This window comes from Arachis hypogaea, chromosome 11 (assembly GCF_003086295.3).
Source record: "Arachis hypogaea cultivar Tifrunner chromosome 11, arahy.Tifrunner.gnm2.J5K5, whole genome shotgun sequence".
Taxonomy (NCBI): Eukaryota; Viridiplantae; Streptophyta; class Magnoliopsida; order Fabales; family Fabaceae; genus Arachis; species Arachis hypogaea.
The window spans coordinates 123,742,448-123,768,564 of NC_092046.1; the positions used below are offsets into that span (position 1 = coordinate 123,742,448).

Sequence of the window (26,117 nt, forward strand, 5' to 3'; positions counted from 1 at the left end):
CACATCCACTGCGACGTGAGTCTTTGAAGGTGTCACGCAACCCTCTTCTCCTCAACCATCTTTGTTAAGGTACATATGTCTTCATTGAATGCACGTGGACCACATAATGTCGATGGAACAAGCAATTTGTGAAGGCGCATCGTACGGCACAGCATATGATGATAGTGATCAGTATAATTCATGCGATGTTAATGTTCCATCGCTTAGTGAAGATGACACACAACATGTGGACAAGGTATTTTGTATGGTAGAAATATATTTGGTTATGTTTATATATAACTTTATTTTTAGTTTGATGTTGAGTTCTTAACACAGATAAGCTTTGTTGGAAGAATTGTGATTTCATTTGCTTAATTAGTAATTGTGTGGATAATCTTTCTTTCAACTATGCTAGAAAGGTGCTACATTTTCATATGGTTTATTATTTTGTTTGGTCACCATGTTTAATTGATGTTTGCAACTTTGATTGATGTTTGTTCTACACCTGTTTAGTTTCGATTGTTGATTAGTCGGTGATATCTATTGATAAGTAGGAATTGTGTGGAAGAGTTATTGTGAGTGTTGAACGGTGGATGGATATGTCTTTTGTTTATACGTTCTTGGTTATCAATTTCAGGGAAAAGAATCTGGAAGCGTTATTGAAGTAGTGGACGATGCAATGGCAGTGAATCATGAGGTGTGAAATATTCTTTATTTTACTGAATTCCTGTGCTCATGAGGGGATACTCATGAGGTGTAAAATATTCAAGAAGCTAGGAATTTTTTATTTTAATTAGTTGAGTACTTTTTGTGTTGAATGATATTTTTTTCTGAATGGCTTTGTAGTTACCCGATCACACTGGAATTCCATTAGATGAAATCCCGTACGTAGGATTGAGATTTGTTTCCTTGCAGCGGGCACAAGAGTTTTACACTAATTATGCAAAGAAAGTTGGCTTCGTGACCAGAATTCGGAATACCAACTTTGACAAGACTAGGAAGGATTCAAAGATACCCGTTAACCAATCGTTACACTGTAGTCATGAAGGTTATCGGGAGTCTCGAGCGAAGGCAACAACTCGAGTAAAGAGAATAACAACAGCCGGATACAAAGCAAGGATGTACGTCATGCTTGATAGGCAGAAGGATAATTGGATGGTTTCCAAACTAGAACTGAAGCACACCCACCCGTGTTCTGCCAAGCAAGCTGTGCACTACACTGAGTACATGGAACTGACCATGCATGCCAAGTGTGTAATTCAGAACAATGATGAGGCTGGCATATGGCCCAACAAGACTTATCTCGCACTGGCGAACGAGGTTGGTGGCTCGTCGAATTTGGGTTACTCAGAAAAGGATGTGAGGAACTTCATTACGAGCAATTTGCGCTGTGCTGATGGAAACGCAGATGTCAAGGAAATGATTAGCTATTTCATGCGAATGAAAGATATTAACCCGAATTTTTTTATGTAGTTGATGTAGACGAAGCTAACCAGTTTAAAAGTGCGCTCTGGGTAGATGCAAGATGCAGGGCTTCCTATGAATATTATGTTGATTTGGTATCATTTGATACAACGTACTGTAGAAACAAGTATGTATGTGTGTTTTTCCTGTATTCAAATGTTTAATGATTTTCGCATTTAGCTTGCTTTTGGTAATTTTGGTTGGATTTATTACAGGCACGGACTTCCATTTGCATCTTTTGTTGGCGTTAACCATCATGGCAAGTCCACTCTGCTCGGATGTGCTTTGATGGGAAATGAGGAAATTTGTTGCTTCGAGTGGGTCTTTAAGCAATGGTTGAGGTGCATGGGATCTCCCCCACAGGCCATCATCACGGATCAGTGCAAATCCATGTTTGGTGCTATCAAGAATGTCCTTCCAGATACTCGCCACCGATGGTGCATATGGCACATAATGAAAAAGATACCGCATAAGCTCGGAGGATATGCTCGGTATAAAGAAATAGATGATAGAATGCATGGCACTGTTTGGAATGCCAGGTCTGTGGAATCTTTCGAGAAGGATTAGTCTGCATTCATTGTTGAGTTTAACTTAGAGCGAAATAGATGGCTATCAGGTTCGTTCTGTTTTTGTGCTCTTATATTCCTTTTTTATAGTGGGTGTGTTATGGAATCTCTGTATGGTGATTATAACTTTTTTTCTGTTGGTTATGTAGACCTTTATGACGAACGTCGAATGTGGGTTCCAATCTATTTTCAAGGTAAATTTTGGGCAGGTATGAGAAGTACTCAACGGAGTGAGAGCATGCACGCCTTTTACGGTGGTTACTTGCATTGCAAGAGTAGACTGGTTCAGTTCATGCATGAGTATGATAACGTGCTTGGGAACAAGGAGCAAAAGAAACTGGAAGATGATGCTGTAGACTCTAAAGGAGTTGTTCCTTGTTCATCGAGTACTACAATTGAAAGACAATTTCAGCGTGAGTACACAACCTCTAAGTTTAGGGAAGTACAACAGGAATTCAGGAAAAAAGGGGATTGTTTAGTCCGTGGTGCGACTCACGAGGGTGATTTATTTCGTGTGATCATGAAAGAGCAATACATATTATATAGGGAACCTAGGTCCTGGAACAATAATGTTGAGTTTGATCCATCGATACACAAGATTCGGTGTGAGTGCAACATGTTTGCATCGAGAGGTATTCTTTGTTGTCACTGTCTTGCTGTTTACTTTTATTACGGAGTAGACAGAGTACCATCTTGCTATGTTCTTCCTCGATGGAGCAAGAATGTACAGCGGAAACACACTTTCATTAAGAGTAGGCATGACGAGAAGCGATCGGATGAAAGCCACAACTTATTTAGAAGACTGTCTACGCACTTCTTTAATGTGGCACAGGAATTCGTGACATGCGAAGAAGAGGCGGCCATGTTACATTCGGGTCTTGATGAGTTAAGGGCCAAGTTGGTTGATTATCGTGCGAACTTGGGCTCCAGAAGTGTTCCCAATACAGATAACAACATGGTGACACAGTCTGACCCAGCTTGTGTTGCATCTGACATTCAAGGTCCCTCTAAGGTTGTAACAAAGGGTCGACCGAGACTAAAGAGGCTTGGATCTGAACAGGATACATCCATTAAGAGATCTATGCGAAAGTGTCTACCAGTGTCTAACCACATGTTTGCATGCCTTGATGGATAAAGTTGAAAGTGTTATTCACTTTTTGTTCATGCATGTTTTCACCTTTCAGGAAAATAATGGAGCAATCAATCCAAACATAGTGGCGGTTCCTGCTCTGAGCGCGAATGAATCACATGGAAATGGCGGGTTCTTGTCTTTGTTACACTCATTTCGACATAGTTAGATTACTTTTGATTATGGATTTGTATGGACACTTGCTGTCTTTAGTAATAATTTTTTTCCACTTATCTTTTTACAAAGTTTTCAGGTTATTAATTTAAATGACATTTTTAAGTTGAGGATATAATTACTTAATGAGTTTTTTGTCATTAGGATGCGTATCTTAATATTACGGTTACTACCCCAAAATTGTGTGAGTTATGCCTCATAACGAATCAATTAAGACTTATTTGAAACCTTCAAGCTTTCGTTACTTTAAAGAATATCGGCATGTATAAGACACATCCGTACTAAGACAACTGTTGAGAACTGACGCCGTAATTATGCTGTAAATGGGAAGACACATCTGAAATTACACGCCAAGACCAAAATGAAAAAAGTCAATCTTAAAATACACATATGGTATTAGACACATCCATATATACATAGACACATTCGGACAAAATATGGAAGACACATCTGTCGTTAACCAGCCACATCCAAACAAGAGACACATCCGTGAGAAGGAAAACCTGTTAACATCACATAACTATATTAGCCACTTTCAGTGCAAGACACATCCATGTTGAGACAATTCCGAAAATGACACGATGAATTAAGCCAGAAACATATAAGACACATGTGAGATTAAATGCAAGCACGAAAAAGACACATTATTATAAGACACATCTGGCATATGGCACATGGATACATTTGATAAAAATACGGAAGACACATCTGTGGTTAACAAGACACATCCATTCAGAAGACATATCTATCCACACCTGTCAGAAGACACATCCCTTTTCCAGCACCTACAAACAACACCTGAATAACAATACACTGCTAACATAAATGGAGACATCCAAAATAGACGACAATCAAACTGTGACATGCTTATTAATTGAAAACAAAAATATCTCAAAGTGTATCAGTTGGTCAGCTTGTGCATAAACTTATCCCAGACAAACGTGTGAAGGAACAAGAATCCAAAACAAGATTCCTTTGTGTAAAACAAGGAAAATATTTAGACCCAACAAAAAATATCTCACAATGTGAGGATAACTCTACCCTAAGTAAACTAGAATGTAATATATAGGCTTTTTCTTTTGATATCTATCTTCTTTTGTGCGTCTATTTCTTTTGCACCCCTGCAGCTCGCCAAAGTATGCGCTTTGTCCCAGGTGCTGTAAACGGAGTCCTAACCTCCTTACATTTGTTCCTTGGTTGGTTGCGGCGCACAGGAGGTCGATTATGGCTGCTAACGGCATTCAGATCATCTCCAATGTCTAAATTTTTGTGACATAGGATGATGTCAAGCATTATCTCCAACCTATATAACTTGATAGTGTCCTGCATGTGAAAATCAAAGTTAGGTAACTGCATGTAGGTACAGACAATAGCATGCGCTTAAAAAATCAGTTAACTACATATAGAATTTGGAATCTCACATAATCCCAGTCATTCACATTCCCGCCTTCAGTCCAGTACTCCATAAACTTTATTGCATATACCCCACAATCAAAACTATGTGAATGGAAACAGCAGATTGTATTAGGAGAACCAAAAAATATCTAAATGAAACTTAATAAATACAACCTTTGAAGATTTTGAGGGGGACTCACCTATTTGGTTGTACTGGAATAGGGGCATATGTGCAAGGTAGCCCTTGTTAAGTGGGCTTATAAGTGGGGATGGCCACCTGTGCTATGTCTTCAATGAGTCTCGCCTAAACCACATAGAAAACACTTAAATAGAATACAATAATAACGATTAAATAAAGCCTTAGGGTGACGAGATGTTGTGGTACCGCATATGCATCTAGCCTGTTCCGGAATGTATCCTGTGGTCTATTGGGTATGCTATCTAGTACAAACAGTTTTTTCGCAGATACATCGAACGCATACACCCACCAGTGACGGGTGATACATACAGGAAAAAACTACTGCAACATTATGCAACTGTAATTAGGCATTTCGCGTGGATTTATAATGAAAAACATATATCTGTTGTTCGGATGCAAATAAAAATAGCAACTTCTCATTTGACAAACAGACTTGCCCATTTTCTCTTTGAAGCTGTTACCTTATCAAAATACCTAGTATCAACACCAAAGTTTTTTCCCAAACCCACATACACCGGAGTTGGACCGTTCTGAAACTGCAATACATTCCTTTCGACCAACACCGTTTTCTGTCCAAAGACGAATACGAAGTTGTTCAATAGGTTTAATATACTTAAATTATTCATATAAAAGTCTCCTTACCAGTATCCCTGGACACACGCAGTATAAGTCATGCGTGAATCTTCTTAACCCTGAGTCATTGAATGCGCAACACATCCAGTGCATGACCTAATTAACCAGAATGTAAAGATTAATTATCCATAAAACAGAATGCTTAAACAAATTTGATTACCAAGTTTTTGCATTAAATACATTGTTATTGAGCCAAGCACGTGGCCTCAGGGTGTACAAGTCTTCCCTTCTCAGTACTAAGTGTGGTCTACCCTCATACGACGCGACTTTTTGCTTACTATCAAGGGATCTGTTCACAGCCCATCCTCTAATTCTTTGTTCGTCCCGCTCAGTGATTTTTCGTCCCTTTAGTAACGGATGAATGGGTCGAGGGAGGATGGTATGGGTGTTTTGAAGATCTGCGTCATTCCAAGTGAGAATGATGGGCGTGGTGGACTCGGTGTGCGGACTGAAGACCCTTTTGGAATAATTGTTTGTATCGGGTCGATGCTAATGGCTCTCAATGGGTAACATCGTTCGATTTTTGCCCATAGTCTTTCGCACTCCGGATCTCGCTGCGATAAGATGTCAGGGTGCCTGTTTCAAGATTAACCATGTGGGGTGGTCAACCTATATGAATTCCTAAGAGAAGAAGTAAAAAATAATACACACTAGCAATGGAAACAAAGTTATATACTATTCACTTACACGTCAAAAAATTCACTTGAATATTCTTGAATTCCTAAATAGTCAATCATTGTAGCTGACGGAGTTTTTGGTTCAGCATCATACGTCTCAGTTGGTTTCTTTGATATTTTCGGGAGGCTTGTTGCGATGTTCTCCCCTGCTGTCCCTTTTTGCTGTTGTGGTTTGCTTTTCTGGGTTTTGATGTGGATTCTCTTGCCAATGGGTTGGTTATCCTCGTCATCATCATCGAAAGCAATTGCTTTATCATTTCTTATCACTGAGCTGCTTATAACTCCTGCCTTCATGTCGGATCCTTGAAAGCGCATCATCAAAAACATGGTACACCAAAAAAAAACACAGTGATTTTGGGTCACTCAATCAACGCAAGTTAAACTAAAGACAGCATAACATATTTCTATTTTCGAGACAAGGCAACAATAGTCATTCATTAAAACATATGGTAAACCCGTGCTCGTGTACTTAGTTTGAAAAATGCATTAGACACATTCTTATACCGTCACATCTTACTTACTTTTTGGTTCTTTGTTCTCTCTGTCTTGCTCGTTCTGCTGATCTCCCCTACTATCGAACAAGATTTCGGTGTCCTCTTCAAATCATGTCTACGACGTAGTCTCCTCGCAATGGGCTCTTCGTCATCGTCATCGCCATCACCCTCTCTGCGATCAGATCCCTAAATTTACAACACCAAGCTATTCAGTTCCAACAAGGACATAGTGCCTAGATTTCACACTATTAACACAAATTAAATGTATACAACTTCTCTTTAAGGAATATTAAGGAGGGTCTTAGCAGCCAATGGTTAGAGAAAAAAAAAAGGGTGGAACGTTCACTTTGTTTTAATTTTACAAAGCTAAATAAAAGATTCATTACTTAGCCTTTTTTACTCACTATTTTGCACCCATCAGGACTCATTGTGTGGTTAGTGTCTTCTTTGTTAAGACCTGTGCCCATTGTGTGCTCCTCTACGGCACCTTCGAGGACCACACCGTCATTTCCTCCGGGTACGCCAAAAGCCTGTGTAGGGCCATCAACTAGTCAAATGACACATAAAACTAAAGCCATATCCAGCACAAACACATCCAAATAAGGTTACATGAAAAAACACAGTCATAATCGACACATCAGAGTCATTAATAATTCAACGCACAACCATAGATGCCGGGTCTTCAAAAGTGTACTTGCAGTTAATTACAAAAGAAAGAGAGCTTCAAAGAGTACATACCTCGGGTTGAATAGTTGCTGCCATGGCGCTAAGCTCCTTGGCAGTCCATGCAGAAAGCCACGGCTGAGGTTCTTGACAATTATCGAGATCACCATGCTTTAGCTTATGGAAGTACAACACCTGTGGATATTGCATACAAATCTTATTTATTAGGATACAAGGGATAGACAGATTAAGATGCATGCTGAATTAAAAATGTTACCAGCAAGGCAAACATGCAGCCCTCGTAAGACTTGTTTTTTTTTACATTGGTACTTCCTAATTGCTTGTTCTAATGATTTGAAAATATGCAACGGCCAACGGAATCTCACGGGATCAGATACATCAAGTATTGTATCGATGTGCCACGGCGAGATGACGTGTTGCACAGTCAGACACAGAAACATCTTCAGCACGAGCAGGATGAAATGCCTCCTAAACTCCATCCTGTCATCTTCAGTATCCGTAGCGCACTGGTTAACAAACTGTCTCAGCTGTATAGTATTTAACTGGGGAAATCTTCTTCGTATCGACACATGGTCGGCATTACTAGCGTCGAACGGGGGGAAGTCATCAACTGTAGCATACATGTGTGTTAAACACGGTAAAATGACCAACTGAATATGAATAATAAAGGTAAAACCACAGAAACCGAAACCATTTTAACCAATAAAATTCTTTTTTAAAAGATAAGGTATTCTCACCACTGGGCGGAATTTCGAACAGACGTTCGAACAGCTCAGCCCCAATGCGGATGACTCCATCAGCTACTTTCAAGGTGCTTGTTTCAGTGTCGTAAGCCTTGGCCAGCATCACCATTATCCCTTGTTTAACATTCCACTTTGGTACTAGCTTAAGGAAACCGAAACCAATTTCTTCTATCTCATCTAGCTTTGCTTGCGCTTGGTTAGTTTCCAGATCGTGGAACAGATCTGTGATATAGCACGGTGAACACTGTGTCTCTAGTAATTTCTGTTAACATTAACCAAGACCTTGAGAAACCAACCAATGCTAAAATAGAAAGAAACACAAGTTTATAAATGATTTAATACCGGCTTTCCCATGTCTTGACGTCAATATCTTGCAACAGTGTGAAAATTCTGTCCAGGTTCCAACTTGTGTTTTCTTCCCCGAACTCAACTACGTAAGCGGTTCAAGAAAATAATGAAATATAGATAAGCACTAGATAATTAAACGATCATATATCGCATTGATGTTATTTCATTATTTCAAACATGATTTGCACTTTAATTAATACTTGATTCTTACACATTGAAAATTCAATTAACCATCACTTTTGAATATATTAATAACATATTTATTCTATAAACAACCTGAGCACTATAAAGAAAGTGAAAGGAAAAGTTAACAGTGTGCTATAATGTGTATACTTAATTAATTATTAATAATCTATATATACCCTCTTAACGAAAATAGGAAAGGAATGAAAAGAAAAAAACAATAAGATGAGAAGTATCTAATTCTGACGAGGAGGAAAAAATTATATTTTTCTATTCATAAAATCATCCAAAACAATTTGCCGCTTTAAAATATGTATAAGAAAAACTCCAGCTTCTAAATTTGTTTGGTGTTCCTCGGCCTTTCCCTAAGTTAACTTTCATTCAATTTCATTTAGAAAAATAAATTAACAGAAGAAAGATAATTAAAGAATATCAAAAGGAAAAAGCAAACTCGGTTGTGTGAAGTAAAAAATGAACATATACATAGCTTGAGAATTAAGTATGTGTTTCTTCAAATTTTTTTTATGTTCTAATCTCAAATAAAGGATATAGTTATTATTGCTCATTTAGGCTATTCTTTGTTTATTTAGACTAAGATTGAATTGAAATTGAAAAATTGACACAATATTTTAATAATTAGAGATTAAAACTTAAATTTAAAAATTTCAAATTTCTTTCCAACTGCATTATTACCTATTACGGTAGCTACCTCTACCAATGTACAAAGACATGTGCACTGTGTACATAACACATACACATGAATATACAAATATAACACTACTGCATGAACAAGTCACATGTAACTAAATCTTAACTAATTAAATAGATCCAATTATGTGTTATTAATCACTAGTTGTTCAAAAACTTGACAAGCAGAAATTTGTAATACAAAAAAGCCAAGATCACAGCTGAAGAATTTGTAGTAGAAACATACGAACAAAATTCTTTAGCTCTGCATGCACATGTGATGATGTGTTCGATTTAAAGACATGTATATATACATATATATATGGAAAAGTATTGTTAGACACATCTAAGACAAAAGTTCAAGTTACTTTGTCAATGTGAAGAGGAATGAGAAGATACATCTGAGGTAAAGTCCCCACAAATTAACGTTATGAGTCTCACAATGGCAAGCTAATTCATCAACGATAGTACATACATTGTTACATATAGCACAATCAAATGTATCATATTAGATGGGAGCTGTCACAAGGATCATCAACACCAATTTAAATTGTTATTTTTAATTGGTATTTTTAAATTTTAATTTAAATTTATTCTACTACATGGGAGTTGTCACAATACTATTGATCGGGTTCGCCAACATATACAATGAATTAAAAAAATCAGTCAATTATTAAAAAACAAAAACTAAGACCAAAATATGGTAGAAAAGAAACAAAAGGGATGTGTACAACAACAATATTATATAGCAGGGGACCACAAATATGTTTCGAATTCTACTTCACAGTCAAAATTCGTCGAAAAAAATCATATCAGCATAACTATCATGGCAACATCATTTCCTTTTCTTAATATAGTTAGGCACAGCATCGTAAACCATATTAACACAGGGAACCACATCAACAAAAGGCCTATTAATCGACATATTTCTGTTTTCTTTAAATTTAAATGGAACATGCAGTAGACACAGCACCATTATTGACTAAATCTTAACTCCAGTATAAAGTTCACAAATTAACCGAATAACTAGCAATTAGCCAAAAAATTGAAGACCCACTTACTTGCTGTTGTTCCGCTGGGGTCGAAGGGAAGAGACACTGCAAGTGGGGGTTGAACTCGAGACAGGGATGAGGACGGAAGAGTCCAGCCGTCGCGTGTCTTCTGGCGGACCTACCGGAGGGCGTCGCGATTAAGGTTCTCACGGGTGGATGCGTCTCCACGACGGCAACATGCAACGCCTCACGGTATGACTCTTGGCGGATGTGAGACCGTACCTATCAGTGGCGGCAACTGGTTTTCTGGCGTTGACTCCGTTGACGAATGCGACCGGAGAAGACGACAATCCTGCGTGCTATGCGGCGCTGGCAGATGAGATGGGGAGTGGGGGTGTGTCTCAGCAGTAAGAACAAGTAAAAAGGGGGTAAATTAGGGTTACAGGGGTAAACATATGGTATTAGGATTAACTGATTGGGGTGTGTTTTTCTGAATAATTGGGCTTTGTAAAACAGCCCAATAGCATTTTGGCAGATTTTGGCAGATACCTTCTTGGTAACGTAGCACGGTTGTTATCATTATTATATTATTTTACAATGGATAGCATTATGGCGCCAAGAATACTGACGTAGTGCGTTCTGATGCCAGTATGCATACTTCTCTCTCCTAAACTTATTTTAGGAAAGTACAATCTTTATAATTATATAAAAATTAGTATTTAATGAATAATTATACTAATTATCAATAATTTTTATTTTTAATCATACATAATTAGTATTTATATGATATTTATATTAATAGCACATTTCTCTTCTTAACTTATTTTAGGAAAGTATATTTTTTATAATTATATAAAAAGTAACATTTAATAAATAATTATATTAATTATCAATCATACATAATTAGTATTTATATGATATTTATGTTAATGGCACCTCTCTCTTCTCAACTTATTTTAGAAAAGTGTCTTCTTTATAATTATATAAAAAATAACATTTAATAAATAATTATACTAATTGTCAATCATTCTAATTATCAATAATTAAAATATAATTGTTAATCATACATAATTATCATTTATATGATATTTATGTTAATAGCATCTCTCTCTTCTCAGTTTATTTTTGGAAAGTATTTTATTTATAATTATATGAAAATCAACATTTAATGAATAATTATATTAATTGTCAATTATTTTAATTATCGATCATTTTAATTATACTAATTATCTATCATTTTAATTGATAATAATTATAATACAATTTCCAATCATACATAATTAATATTTATATGATATTTACGTTAATAGCTTTCTTATGCACGTGTGCATTAATAACAGATAAATTGATATTAATATCAATTTCAATAATTAATTTTCTGCGACTAAAGGTTCACTACTACGTTATAGACATTTAGTAACATTTATCCGTTAACATTTTAATAAATGTTAGTAATTATCATAACATTAAATTTTAGGTAACATTCATATTCAAACATTAGTAAATACCATTAAATTTTTAAAAAAATTACAAAAACCGTTACCTATTCTCAGATAGCTCTCAAAAATCAAAATGGAAACCCTTATGCCATGAAATCCCCTCGCAAAAACCGCTCACAATCGTTCTCAGTTCTCACTTTCACTCTCATGTTGTGAAACCACCTCTTGCTCTTCCTCAGTCATCTCTTGTTCCGCCTCTCCAATCCCTCGCTCTGCCTCATCGATCTCACAATTCGTAAATTGAAACCACAATCGCGTAATTCCTCGTCTTCGCCACCGTCACAGGCTCTCACCGGAATCTGGAACGACCTGGAGGAGATCAGCGGTAGCTTCAAGAACTTTCTATCGCTTCTCTCGTCCAACAGAACCGTCACGGGGATCTCTAAACTCGCCTCTCAGCTGTTGCAACTGAAGCCCGACCACAAACGGCAAGGTGACGTCGACGGCGACGGCGACGTGGTGCCTGGTATGATGGAGGAGGCTGTTCGTTTCATCAAGGAAATTTCTATGCGACCTGATTGTTGGACTGAATTCCCCTTGCCATTCCATCACGGTAATACTTCAAACTTCCATTCGTTGCTAAGATCATGATTCTCTATCTCTCTTTCTGATTGTGAATTGTAATTGCTTGATTGATTAATTGTTTGCTTGTCCTATTAATTGACGTTTTAATCTGTTCCAGAAGATACATATTAGTTTCACATAGTTCGAAGTTTCACAATTAAATGAGTCCTGAATCTTGATCAAGTTGAATTGAGCAGAGAGAAATCGCTTCATATCACTCATTTTGTCATATATTTTGGAAAACCTATATATTTTGCACCTTTATGTTTCTTATGTGGTAAGTGTATATAACCTAGTTTACCTTCATGCTGTTGCTGCTCCTTCATGACAGAATTTGCTGTTCTTTGTACTGAAACTGAATATTAAAGCTCCACTGTTGTATATTGTTGTAATATTTGTAATCAACTAACCTTATAATTATGACTGGGGGGAACTCTAGGAGTAATTGCTACGATACATATTGCAAAGACGTTATTCCATGTTGTGAAACTAGTTGACCCCTTGTCAATATAGAGTCTAAAGTGGTAACCTAATCATGTCCTTCTAGCATATCTTCAATCTCTTGTCAATATGAGCTCATGCTTAATTTACAACTAGGAATAAGGTACATCAATCAGATTATTTGTATGACTTTTGAACTATTTGGTTACTTTGTTTTAACTCTTGCCTGGTTTTCTTTGGGTTATTTCATAGGCACTCTGTTGCAAGACCTGCTCCCTTAGCATCACTTTGTTTTAACTCCTTAAGTTGAACTATTTAAGGAGAAAGTGTGGACAAGATTCACCTGAGGATCCAAGTACACGCCACCGTATCCATCACCCAAATTTAAGTGGAAGGATTACTGTCCAGTAGTTTTAGGTCAGCTCCCTTAATTTGTTGTTGCCACAAAGTTATTTATCCACATTGCACAGTTCTTCAACAAAAGTGTAATTTTGGAATGAAGACTCTTGATTTATACTAACTTGTGCATCTCTCTCTAATCTCAGAGCTCTTAGGAAGCTATTCAAGGTGGATCCAGTTGATTACATGTTATCCATATGCGAAAATGAAGCTCTTCGTGAACTTTGCTCCCCCAAAAAAAGTGGAAGCTTCTTTTACTTGACGAATGATGACCGCTACATGATTAAGACAATGAAGAAAGCTGAAGTAAAAGTGAGTTCAATCTTGTCACAGTACACTTGCAATTAATTTCTTATAAAACATTCCAGGAAAGCATGATGTTATTTGATATTGTTATGCCGGATTTCTTTGCAGGCTCTCTTGAGAATGCTTCCTGCCTACTACACTCATTTTCGAACCTATCAAAATACAATGGTGACAAAGTATTATGGTTTGCATTGTATCAAATTAACTGGACATATCTAAAAGAAGGTACATTTCTTATAGTGAGTGTCAGCATAACAGAAACTTATCCAAAAAATGAGGCCTCATTTTTTATTTCTTTCACTTATTAAGTTGATCAAAGCTTCAGAGTGGTTGGTATTAACTAGTTCACATTCTAATAGGATAACAGAACTCTCTAGTTTAACAGAACTATGAAATATGAGATATAATATTTAGAAATTGAACAAAATAATAACATGTTTGATTTTCCAGGTTTGATTTATCATAATGGGAAACCTTTTCTGTTCTAAATATAACACCCATAGACGCTATGATCTTAAGGGATCTTCGCTTGGTCAGACAACTGATAAGCCTGAGACTGAGCTCAATGAAACAACTATCCTTAAGGATCTTGATCTAAACTTTATATTCCGGCTGCAACCGTTTCGATTTGAAGAATTTTGCAGGTGATTAATGATTTCAGCACTCAATTTATCATTTTGCCTTGGAAAGCTAGCCTGTTAAGTGGAACAATAGCAAAATCCAAATACATTTTGCAGTTTTAATTTGTTTCTTCACTGTAAGCTTATCATATCTGCATATACTTGTTATCCAGTCAAATTGATAGAGACTGTGAGCTTCTAGAACAGGAGGGAATTATGGACTATAGTTTGTTAGTAGGTATTCATTTCAGACATATATCACCAGATGGGGAACTTGTTCCTTGTGGATCTGAGAATCTTATTGGTAAATTTCTTATTTCAACACTATCTCCATTTCAAAATAACTGTCAATTTGGATTAAGTGATACAATAAAAAATTGTGTTTAATGTTTCTTGTGTTTGTGTTCTTTAAAAATCTCGTTTACTTCAGGAAAAGCCAAGAAGTCAAGGTTTCTATTATTATTATTAGCCAAAGATGGTTCACTATGATGCACTCCACTAGGCCTTTCCTTTTCAGAGTTTATCAAGAGATTGCAAAACATGTAAGCCTAATGGTAATTTGCTTCAAATCATTCACTTGTGTTAATCACTCTTATCTTCTTAGGCTGCTGCTGCCCTGGAGGGTGTCAGGGATATTAGGTTTTTTTTGTGTGACTATATAAAACTTATTAGTTTATATCAACTTGAATCCATTTCATGATAATGTATATACAATAACAGAGCTATATATAGCAGAAAACTAGAGTTGAGTACAATTGTTAGTACCATTTTAGAATTATTAGTACTTGTATATATACTTTATTATTTTATATCAATTTGGCATTATATTTTTTTGTTATATGGATTATTATTGTTATAAATAAGAAGATCCTAGTACCACTTGATCGATGTCTAATTTTAATTGAAGGCTATGACATGACTATGAATACTATTTGTTGTTTGTTTGTGTTGTGTTTTAATTTCTGAAACAAATTTAACTTATTGTGGTCTTTGAAGTTACTGTCTGTCATGGCTGTTATTCGTTTGGATGATGGTGATACTGATAATATTGAGAAAACATTAGCAGTTGCATTGATAGATTCATCAAGCAGTAATGTTACTGATAGAAGCATCACAACGATTGATCTGCTAGCTTCTAGCACATGGGAAAAGGCAAGTTTTTATTGCCTACATACGTATATCTCAACATTGCTAAAGACTGACTTCATTAGTATGTATTTGAAATTCTAAACTGCTTTCTATATGTTTTTCTAGTAGTGCTGATTAGTTGTCTTGATTGAATTTTGCTGTTTAGGTACCATCCTCTAAGACATTGATTACACCTGTCCAGTGCAAATCCTTGTGGAGGCAATTCAAGACAGAGATAGAATACAGTGTCTCTCAGGCCATTTCTGCACAGGCATGACATGTACCTTAACTTTTTGAGGGTTTCTTTATGCAAATGAAAATTAAGAAAAACTATTAGAACAAAATTAGACTTAATTTAAACCCTAATCTTTATTTCGGATGTTTTATATTAAGTTGTAGCTGGAACCAACTATTAAGTTGCACAAAAGAAATAAGGCAAGACTATACTTATATCTTTCCAGTTTGTATGTTACCTGAAATATACAGTTCATGAACTGGTCCAAAGAATTTTGCCTGTTTAGGTTCCATGTGTAAGCTACAGATGATGATTTGCAAACTAGCTTATATAATTAGTTTCACAAATATCATGGATGCATATTTAATCAAGGAATTTAAATTTTGTTCTTATTAGAAATCTATTTGTTAATTTATTTTTGTAATATTATTTGGATTTTCAGGAGGCCAACAAGCGTAATAACAACTGGTTACCTCCTCCATGGGCAATACTTGCTTTGATTATTCTATTGAACTCATCTATGACACTCTTAAGGTGCACATCAATTGAACTCATCTAATGTGTACTTTATTTTTTTTTTCCATTTCGTTCAACAATAAAGGCTATGTTTTTACTCACTCTTAACAACACACCTCTACCTGCAGCAGCTTCAGTGTAAAGAATGTATTTTATTGTACATAAATTATTGGATGGGAAGTTTAATAATAAAGAAACCACCTTGTTTCCATCCGACTGTTCTTTTAAATTGTTCTTACTCAATTTTGGTATTTTCTATGGCAGAAATCCATTGTATTTGCTTGTCATCTTTATTGGTTATCTTCTCATCAAAGTCCTATGAGTGCAACTGGACATTATGGGTGAATTTCGCCATGGAGCTGAGAGTATAATTTCTCGTTATCATATATTGTTCAATTCATTAATCATAATTATAATTATTTGGTCTATTCACCACCTTGGTTACTGAGTTTTGGATCACATACATACGTGACACATCAGTAGCATCAAGCTGGGGATTCCATAAATAGTCCTTTAGTTGAGCTACCGTCTACCAGCTCTTATTAAATGTTCACTAGGTATTTAACCATCTATATAAAAGCCTTATTTCGTACTTGTTTACTTTCAGCTGCCGGGACTCTTATCCTTGTCTACCAAATTCGTTCCAACTGCCATGAACCTTATGAAAAAACTAGCAGACGAGGGTGCAGATAACAATAATCGCAAAAATCCATCAAAAGGCGACTGAGTTAATATGTTCAATTGCATAAGAAGGCAGTGATGGATTTTTTGCAGGTTCCTGGTCTCTGCGTGCTGCAAGAAGTTGGGGAGACCGAGTTAGTGCTTCAGATTGTCAATTACTCATGTTTTATGTACTTTGTATCACTTTTCCTTTTCTTTTTTATATAGAATATTCATAGAGTTTAAGTGCTATAAGTATTTTTTTCTCATTTTATTTGCATCACGAAGCAAATTTGTACAATGATTATTGATTAATGAAAGTCTATAAAAATTTTATTTTATGAATTTGTGAATTTAATGAAATATTTTATGTTAATTTTAGTATATTTATATTGTGTATAATATAAAATAAAAAATAGTATAATATAACTAAAAAAATATTACTAAAGATCTTTTGTAACATTTTTTAAGTGTTACAAAAAATATCTACGATAACATTTTTCTAAGTGTTATAAAAAATATCTACAGTAATATTTTTCTAAATGTTACATAAAATATCTATTGTAATATTTTTTAAGTGTTACAAAAAATATTTATGGTAACATTTTTTTTAAGTGTTATAAAAAATATCTATTGTAACATTTCTCTAAGTGTTACTAAGAAATGTCTATTGTAACATTTCTCAAAATATTACTATAGAATATCTTTTGTAACATTTTTACTAAATGTTATTAAATCTTTAAAAAAAATGTTAGTAAAACTCTTTAGTAACATAGGGTATATTTAACATTTGCTAAAATGTTACTTATATACATAGGTAACATTTTAATATGATTTGGTAGCATTTTTTAAATGTTAGTAAAAATCAAGTATGTAGTAGTGGTTGTATATAGTGCCACATAGAAGGTTCATGAGTCTAAATTTTAGAGACAAAATATGTAATTTAATTTTTTAATTTGATATTCTTTCTTGACTACTTCATAGAATAAGAATGTATTCTACATTTTTCATTGAAATTATCCTTTTAAGGTACAAGTTATAAATTTTTATGATATTTTATTAATGTACCTATATATTCTATTATTCTTCTGATAATTTGATTATTGTTCTTATTCAAACTCATATTTTTTAATCTAACCTTACATTGTGATTCTCTTTTGTCGCAATAATTTACAATGCACCACATCCATCAAATACCATCTCAGATTGTATTCACTGATCCGAGTTCTAATTACATGGATGTAAGAGTTTAAAGAAGGGGCAATGAACTCTATTCTACTAAAGGATGGTTGGATCTACGAGTTATGCCCCACTTTGGTACCTGAGATTGGCGAGTTGCACTGATTTATTCATTGACCTTCTAATTGCTACTATTTGGTCTCTCAAATTAAAAAAGTGCACCATTGTAGTCCTTCATGTATTTTTCGTCACCAAAACTTAACATCGTTAGTGACGTAACTCAAGTTTTGCCACGCTGGACATATTAAAATGACGTAGCATTTTGACACTAAAGAAGGCATTAAACGATGTCATTTGAGCGTTATGACAAGATTGTTCAACCCTCAAATGACATAGTTTAATGCCTTCTTTAGCGTCAAAATGCGTATGACATCATTTTAATATGTCTAGCGTGGCAAGGCTTGAGTCACGTCACTAACGGCGTTGAGTTCCGGTGGCGAAAAATATACGAGGGACTACGTTGATGCGCTTTTTTGAATCTGGGAGACGAAATTATAGCAATTGAAAAGTCAGGGACTAAATCAGTGTAACTCGCCAATCTCAGGACCAAAATGGGTCTTAACTCCTGTATCTACTCGTATATTATGACCAACTCAATGGAATGTAGGTAAATTTAGTTTTCTTAGGAGGAACTCCATTTTTTGTTGAGCAATTGCTTCCAAGAAACTTTATAGGCAAGTTCAAATTCCATCCCCTCCATGTTTTCTATGTCTGCCAGAAAATTTTTGAAGTAGAGCATATAATGAGATTGAGTGTCTTCAATTTAGGTTTAGTTTTCAACATAGTTCAGAAAACTGGACCAGACCAGCTGGTTGGACCGGTTCGACTAGAAACGAGTGGCAATTGCAGTTCAGTTTAGTAAACAAAATCGTTAAATTAGAAACCATTTGAAAACTGTTGAACTGGTCGAAAATCGGTCAGTTGAACCGAACCGGTATCCAAACGATTTTCCAAAAACGATGTCATTTAGTTATATTTAAAAAATAATTTCAAACACAGGTTCGGTCAAACTCTTCTCCCTCATCATTCTCAGTTTCTCAAGACTAAAGAACATCTCCCTCAAAGGAAATCCTAGCCTCCTCTACTGCCACCGCTGCTGCCGTTCTTCTCACTGCTGCTCCCGTCGCACTCAAGATCTTCGTCTATTCTTTGTGCTCCAGCCCCTCTTCTCATTTGCTGGTTGCTACCTTCTTTGTTGTGCTCGTCGAGTCGTCATGCTCCAACCCCTCATGCTGCTCAGTCACGCTTTGACCGCCATCCCTCATCGTCGTCCGTCGAGTCGTCCGTCGTGCTTGTTCCTCGAAACCTCAAACCCATCACGGTTCGTCTCATCGTTCTCTAAGCCTCCAACCCTACGCATATTCAACAATCGCCGGTGTCCATGGGCCTTGTTCTGCCGCTTTTTTCCTGTGGTTTGTCATCGTGGTCATAGCTAGGTCGCTGTCGTCGTGGTCGCATTCAACTACTCTTCCTCAAACTCTTCTTACATCCCTCACTTAGCCAAGGTAATGGTTGCTTTGCTTAATGCTCAAATCTATTCTTGGTTGATTAGCTTTGCTTTGTCACTACTTGATAATAACTCTGTCTGTCATTGCTTAAATTCCATTATGTATCACTCAATTAAATGGTCATTTGTAATCTGTTGTATTTCTAAAGATTTGTTATTGCTGCTGTAAAATCCAGTGGTGCACTTTACGCTACTGGTGGATATAGCGGAGTTGATTATTTGAATTAAGATTTTGGGTTCACGTCTAATTCTTTCATCATATCAATAATAGATATTATATTTTCCTTCAGTATTAGTAGAGTGACCCTTTTTAATAATTTTAGGTCTGCTAAAAAGAATTGACCCTAGGGAACATTCATGGACTAAAATACTAAACATGAATACAAGGCAAGGCTGCCACCTAATAGTTGTGTTGAATGAAAAATTGTGACTCAACTTTTCTATTACCTTCAATTTTAATTTTGTTGTTCTGTTAGAGACTAGCACTATTTTCTTTCCTAGAAACAACTTATGTGATTATTTTTGCACTGTCATGAACTTATTCATTTACCTTGTAGAAGCATACACTTGGTGACTGATTTTGCTGCTGTTGTTGTTAAAGAGTTTATACATGTAAGGAGTCAAGGTTGGAGTGTATAGAAATAAGAGAAGAAGGACCTAGTCAAAGTTCAATTAATCAAGAAAATCAAGATTAGTTAAATCTATTAGTTCTCAATATGTGTTGAGTTTCTAATATTAGGAATTGGTGTTTGCTAGTCTTGGTCAGTGTATATAAAAGGTATAAATTCAAAGTGTGAGGATATATAGAAATCTATTTTTACCTTGTATAGTTTTACTATTCACTATTGAATAATTGCAGCTTATTTTCTTTTCCTATTTTTTTCTCTGCTACTACTTCTTTTTTTTGCAATTTTTACTGGGTATGTGACTATCCCAATATCTCTTCAGAGAGAACATTATATAAACTGTATATTGTCTACTAACACTAATCTTAATTGTAATTCATTGGCACTTATTCTATATGTCATGTTAATTGAACGTATCTATGTATAATGTTTGGTACTTGTTATGAATTTATCTATTAATTTGTTATTTATTTATATTTTATTTGTTATTTTATTATAAAACGGTTATTTTAGTTAGACCAAAGTTAAATCTTGAACTAGTAAATCAGTGAACCAGTAGCTAGAGTAGTTTAATGACTGGTCTGGTTTTTAGAACCTTGGTTTTTTAAAGAATTATGTTAGCCTTGAAAATGCAATTTAAAAGAATAGTATTGTGTTTAAATGTTCTTCTTTTAAATTTTTCGTAATCAAAATATTTTTATAATATGTTCTGATTTTGTTTTTTAGAAACTACCACCTTCCTGGTGCCTCAATGCAATGTCATTGATGGGAATAAAGGTCAATTTAGTTTCTTGGCATGACTATTCTATATCTTGCCGCATTACATAAATAGCGAATGATGACGCTTATTTAACAAGAGGATGATTTGAATTTACACGAATTCCAAATATTTAAGGTATGACATTATTTCAGTTGGTTGTCGTTTCGGAAATGGCTATAATATATTTGTGTCTAAGGTCTAAAATCGCTAATATATTATTTAAATAATTTTGTTCTAATATTAGCATTTGATTAGATTAGTTTTGGAGAATTTTAAATTGTTACATCAATTTATATTTTACAGCTATTATTTTTAGATATGTTTTTTTTTATTTTTTTAATATAATTTTTTTTTGTTTATAAATTTATTTTTATTTGTTCCTAGTATAACTAAGAAAAAATTCAATAGTTAAGTTAAAAAATATTGCTAATAGTAAATTGTACTTTTAAATTATTAATCTAAAAAAAACTAAATCCTAAAAAATAATATTCGTTGTACTAAAATTTTTTATTGACGTAATAAAATATCTATACAAAATAATTTAAGATATGATAAATACATTAATCAATTACGTGAGGTTATTATTAACAAATAATAAATAATGGCTTTATTTGTGTATAATTTTAAATTATGAATACACAAAAATAATTCTGTAAAATATTAATAGTTGCACTAAAAATTTTATTACCGTTTAAAAAAATACTCATCAAGTTAAAATTTAGTTGTCTACAAATATATATTTATATATATAAAAAATTAATCATAGGTATAAAATATTTTAAGTTAATAGTTACAATTAATAATTATAATAAATATATAATTATATTAATTATTAATTATTTTAATTATTAATTTATCATTAATTAAAAATTTATTTTTTTATTTAAAAAAACTATCATTATTACTATTAAATGAATTTATAATTATAATTGACAATACTTTAGGTAATTATAATACTCTTCATAATTATTATTATTCTTATTATATTATTATTTGCATGAATGCATTATTATTTAAAAAAAAATAATTATCTACAAATTATGTAACACCCTCACTATCAGAATGTCACGCTTCCGGCTGCGCCATTCTAATAGCAAGAAGTATTACGATGACTTCATATACTTAATAGTAAAATAGGAGCATTTGACTTGAAATGTATCGCTGTTTTCTTTTTAATAAAAACGGAAATACATTTTAATTGAAAATAAACAAACATATACATATATGCAAAACTTCTTACTCAAGCAACTTACAAGTATTATATACATACATGTTAATACAGTCACGACTCCTATCCCTCTTACAAAAAAAAATATAACAATAAAGGCGACAGAAAGTCTATAACATATGTATACAAACAAAAACAACATAATTAGGAACTTAACAAAAACTCTGCAAGCTTCCTCGTTCGTCCTAAAAAGATAAAATTGTAGGGGGTGAGAACCTAACCACACGGTCTCACCTCTGGTTTCAAAATTGTCATAAGAAGATATTTAAAGAGAAATCTATTTTCTAGCTCAGTGATTATCGATGTCTTATGAATCTTTTAAAAACTGACGGTTTAATCACTCAAAAATTCAAAGTCTTTATAAAAGAAATCAGTTAAGTATCTAGAATCTAAAACTCACTTTTCTTATAAAAGAATATTAAAAGTTTCCTAACAGTATGAATAACCAACCTGTTCCAAACATAAGTCTATTAAGCCTATGCTGAACCAGTTTGATATTTCATACTTTACTAAACCTCAATCAAAAACCAATCACGCAATCAACTAACATGATCATCAATTCAGCACCAAAACTCAATTTCAAAAGTACCACACCAGAATAAACACAGACAAAACAGACAAGAAAAACACAGGTATAGGTAACAGTTACAGCAAGTAGCTTAGATAGCAATGAGAGACAGTTAAGAAGTTAGGCAAACCAAAACAAATGTAAACCCAAACAAAGTACGTAAATGTATATGATAAATGTCTGTCCTATGGCTAATGAGTTTATTTGTCGGTTATATAGCTAACCCGACATGTCCAGTAGCAAACCCGGGTATCGTCCTGGTGGGCGGTATAGTACCACGATCCTCACCTGGTGGGCGGTAAACCACCCCGATCCCCACCATATGCGGGCGGTAAATAACCTCAATCCCCATAGACGTTTTCAATTGGAAAACAACACACACGTGGGCAATAAATAACCACGATCTCCACAACAATTTCATATCAAATCTGGTGGGCGATAAAAAACCATAATCCCCATAAAATAATTTTCTTTAAAACCTGGTGGGCGGTAAATAACCACGATCCCCACCACTGTGGGCGGTACACCACCACGATCCCCACAGACATTTTAAATTTCAAATGCTTTCTATTTATTAAACATTTTTCATCTCGCTTCAACAATCATAATCAAGTTACTCATGATATAATACTTTCCGTAATAAATCAAAGTCAAGCACAATTCATTATCTTATTAACCAATTCAAAATCAACTAATAATTCTTAAATCCACAATTCTCTAAATAACATTTCAAACTGAGCCTCATATTTTATATAAATTTTGGTAGCATTTTCTCTAAATTTTGGACTATGCCATCTTTACGGGTCCCATTAAAACCACATTTTCCAACCATTTTTCAACCAGCTTCAATATCAAACATCAAATCTTTTCTAATTTTTAAACCAATTTTGATAACAGATCAGGTTCGATGTCAAACCATTTCAAAACTAATTTATTTCTCTAATTCAATCTATTTCCAATAATCAAACTCATTTCCAAATCTCAATCATTTTCTAACATTCGACCAGTTCTAATATCAAATTATTTTCAAATCGAACTAGCTCCAATATTAAATCATTTATAAAATCAAATTAATTCAAAATCAAACCACTTCCAAAATCAATTCATTTTCATTACCAAATTAACTCCAAAACCAAGAAAAATCAATTTTCATAATAATCAATTAAATCACTTTACAAACCAATTTCTTATCAATAACCGCACACTAATCAAGCAATCAGCAATTCAATCCAGCAAATAATCACATCCACAAGGCAAACAGAATTACAGAAATATATTTTTCACATCAATATCTATTTATAACAATGTTGTAATATAAAATAAATTTTAAGAGAAAACCCCTACGTCAATTGCGACTCAATTAGGTGATAAAACTCCGTTTTCCTCTATGCTCGCAATGCAGCAGCCGCAATCTCTGCTCCAAAGCACTTTTGCATCAACTACAACAACTCTAATCGCAACACACAATAACCAAAACTCAATCATATAATAAATAACGCCACAAAACCTCAGCTAAGATAACAGAACAGTGACAAAAGGACTTTTCGGAACGAAAAGGCTTACCGTAACTAAGAAGGAACCAAACCAAGTAGCGGCAGCTTCAATCGTGACCCGCAATAACCAGAACTTGACCCGTAACAAAGGATTACAGACTGAACAAAATTGCAGAACCTCCGGCGGTGGTTCTAACAGCCACAAAAACTTCTCCGGCGGCTATACACGAGGGGCGACAACCATTGCAGCAGCTGGGAGGGCGGCGATAGCTTCTAACGGTGATAGGAGCTCCGGTGGCATCGCGGGTGGCTTTCCTCCTCTCTCCCATCGTGTCGTCCCTCTCTCTCCTCGAGCTTCTCCGGCAACAGCAGCTCCAATGACAGTGACGACCGTGGCTGGGAGCAGCTCCTTCGGCAGTGAGGAACAAGGACCCAACGACAACAGTGACTGGAAGCTTCTTCTCCCCCTTCGAAGCCCCTCAATAGCAATGTGATGAATCTGACAGTGACAGAATCCTCGGTGGCGGCAGGAGCTTCTAATGGCGACGGCGTCTGGTTCACGAATGGCAGCGACGACGGAGCATGAATGGCGACGGCTTCTTCCTCCCGCTCGCGCTCCTCCTCTCTGCCTCGGACTTGATGATGGTGACATGCGGAGGCCGCTCCCTCTCTCGCATGGTTTTCTCAACGACATCCCCTTCTCTCCTCTTCATCAGCATCGGCGGCTTGGCAGTGGTGGCGGCGAGGCAGCAAGCTCAACCGGCGACTTTCTCCCCTCTCTTTTCCTCTGCTGGTTCTCTCTCTTTCTCCATTTCCCTTTCTTTCTATTCCACTAAATCTAGCTGCGGGTGTGGGTTTCTGAATGACAGTGATAAGGAGGGCAAATGTGAGGGTTTAGGGCTGGGATGAGTGGCGGTGAGGGTTAGGATAAAATTAGGGTTTTGTTTGGTTAGAGTTCGGGTTGGATTTGGAAATTTCGGATAAAATTAGAGTTTGGTAATTTTAATAAAATTAGGGTATATTTTATTAATTTAAAATCTAATTTAATCCTTTAAAATTATTTTAAAAATATTATTTACTATATCAAATTACTAATTGGCTTTCAATCAAGTACTCTAATTTAAAATACACAATAATATAATTAATTTTCTTTATTAATGAAATTTAAAATATTAAATTTCAAAATCTTAATTACTCAAATAAAATCATATAAAATTCTTACTATTTTACAATTTACTAAACTTTATAGTTAAAATATAAAAATGTATATAGTAACTATAAAATTAAATGAAATTTCTAATTTAATTATCGAAACTTAATTTAGTTATTTTAATAAAATAATTTCTAAAAGTAAAGTCTTTAATGAATAAATAAATTAAAATGGACTCATAATAAGAATTTTCAAAAATTATGGGTCTTACATCCTACCCACCTTATAAAATTTTTCGTCCTCAAAAATTGATACAAAACGGAAGAGACTTCATATGACTTTATTTTCAAACACATTTAAGGAAAAACAAAAGATCGCAGCATATATACATACAATTTCAAATGCCAATATTTTCATATGGCATAAAGATATAAGGATATGAGTGTGATGCGAAATAGAAGCTGCAAAATAGGCTTGGTGCAAAAGATCACAAAACAAATTAGCATTAAAACGAGATTAATGTTTGTACACTCATCACACCAGTTCTAGAGATTCAACTTCCTCACTTCTACCTAACTTATCTCAACTGTTCTCAATCATACTTCATCGAACAACTCATTCGAGGGTTCTCAATCTCATCGTGCATTTTGCAAATCTATCACCGATCACAAGCTTAACATCAAGAAAATCCTTTCGCATGAAACAATGCTTCAAAACATCGTGTGACGTGGCACACTCGCAAGCTTCACATTTCGCGTCCGTGTAACACATCCTAAAGAACTAACATATCGCTTACTATACCTAAAGATCGCACGTGACATTAAAACAAAT

At 34.8% G+C, this 26,117-nt stretch overlaps 2 protein-coding genes and 1 pseudogene across 2 annotated transcripts; all 3 read left to right on the forward strand.

The window, feature by feature from the left end:
• Positions 1–106: 106 nt before the first annotated feature.
• On the forward strand, positions 107–3,307 carry LOC112721713 (protein FAR1-RELATED SEQUENCE 6-like). The gene is made up of 7 exons (XM_025772748.1): positions 107–235; positions 617–676; positions 826–1,369; positions 1,453–1,570; positions 1,659–1,982; positions 2,100–3,108; positions 3,194–3,307. Exons 1-7 carry the CDS (start codon positions 107–109, stop codon positions 3,305–3,307), a joined length of 2,298 nt encoding a protein of 765 aa, XP_025628533.1.
• Positions 3,308–13,393: 10,086 nt separating this feature from the next.
• LOC112724034 (phosphatidylinositol 4-phosphate 5-kinase 4-like) lies at positions 13,394–14,665 on the forward strand (annotated as a pseudogene).
• A 504-nt stretch (positions 14,666–15,169) lies between these two features.
• LOC140176185 (protein ROOT HAIR DEFECTIVE 3-like) lies at positions 15,170–16,098 on the forward strand. Its single transcript, XM_072206084.1, has 3 exons — positions 15,170–15,328; positions 15,471–15,575; positions 15,982–16,098. The coding sequence occupies exons 1-3, from the start codon at positions 15,185–15,187 to the stop codon at positions 16,096–16,098; spliced, it is 366 nt and encodes a 121-aa protein (XP_072062185.1). The 5' UTR covers positions 15,170–15,184.
• The last annotated feature ends 10,019 nt before the right edge of the window (positions 16,099–26,117 follow it).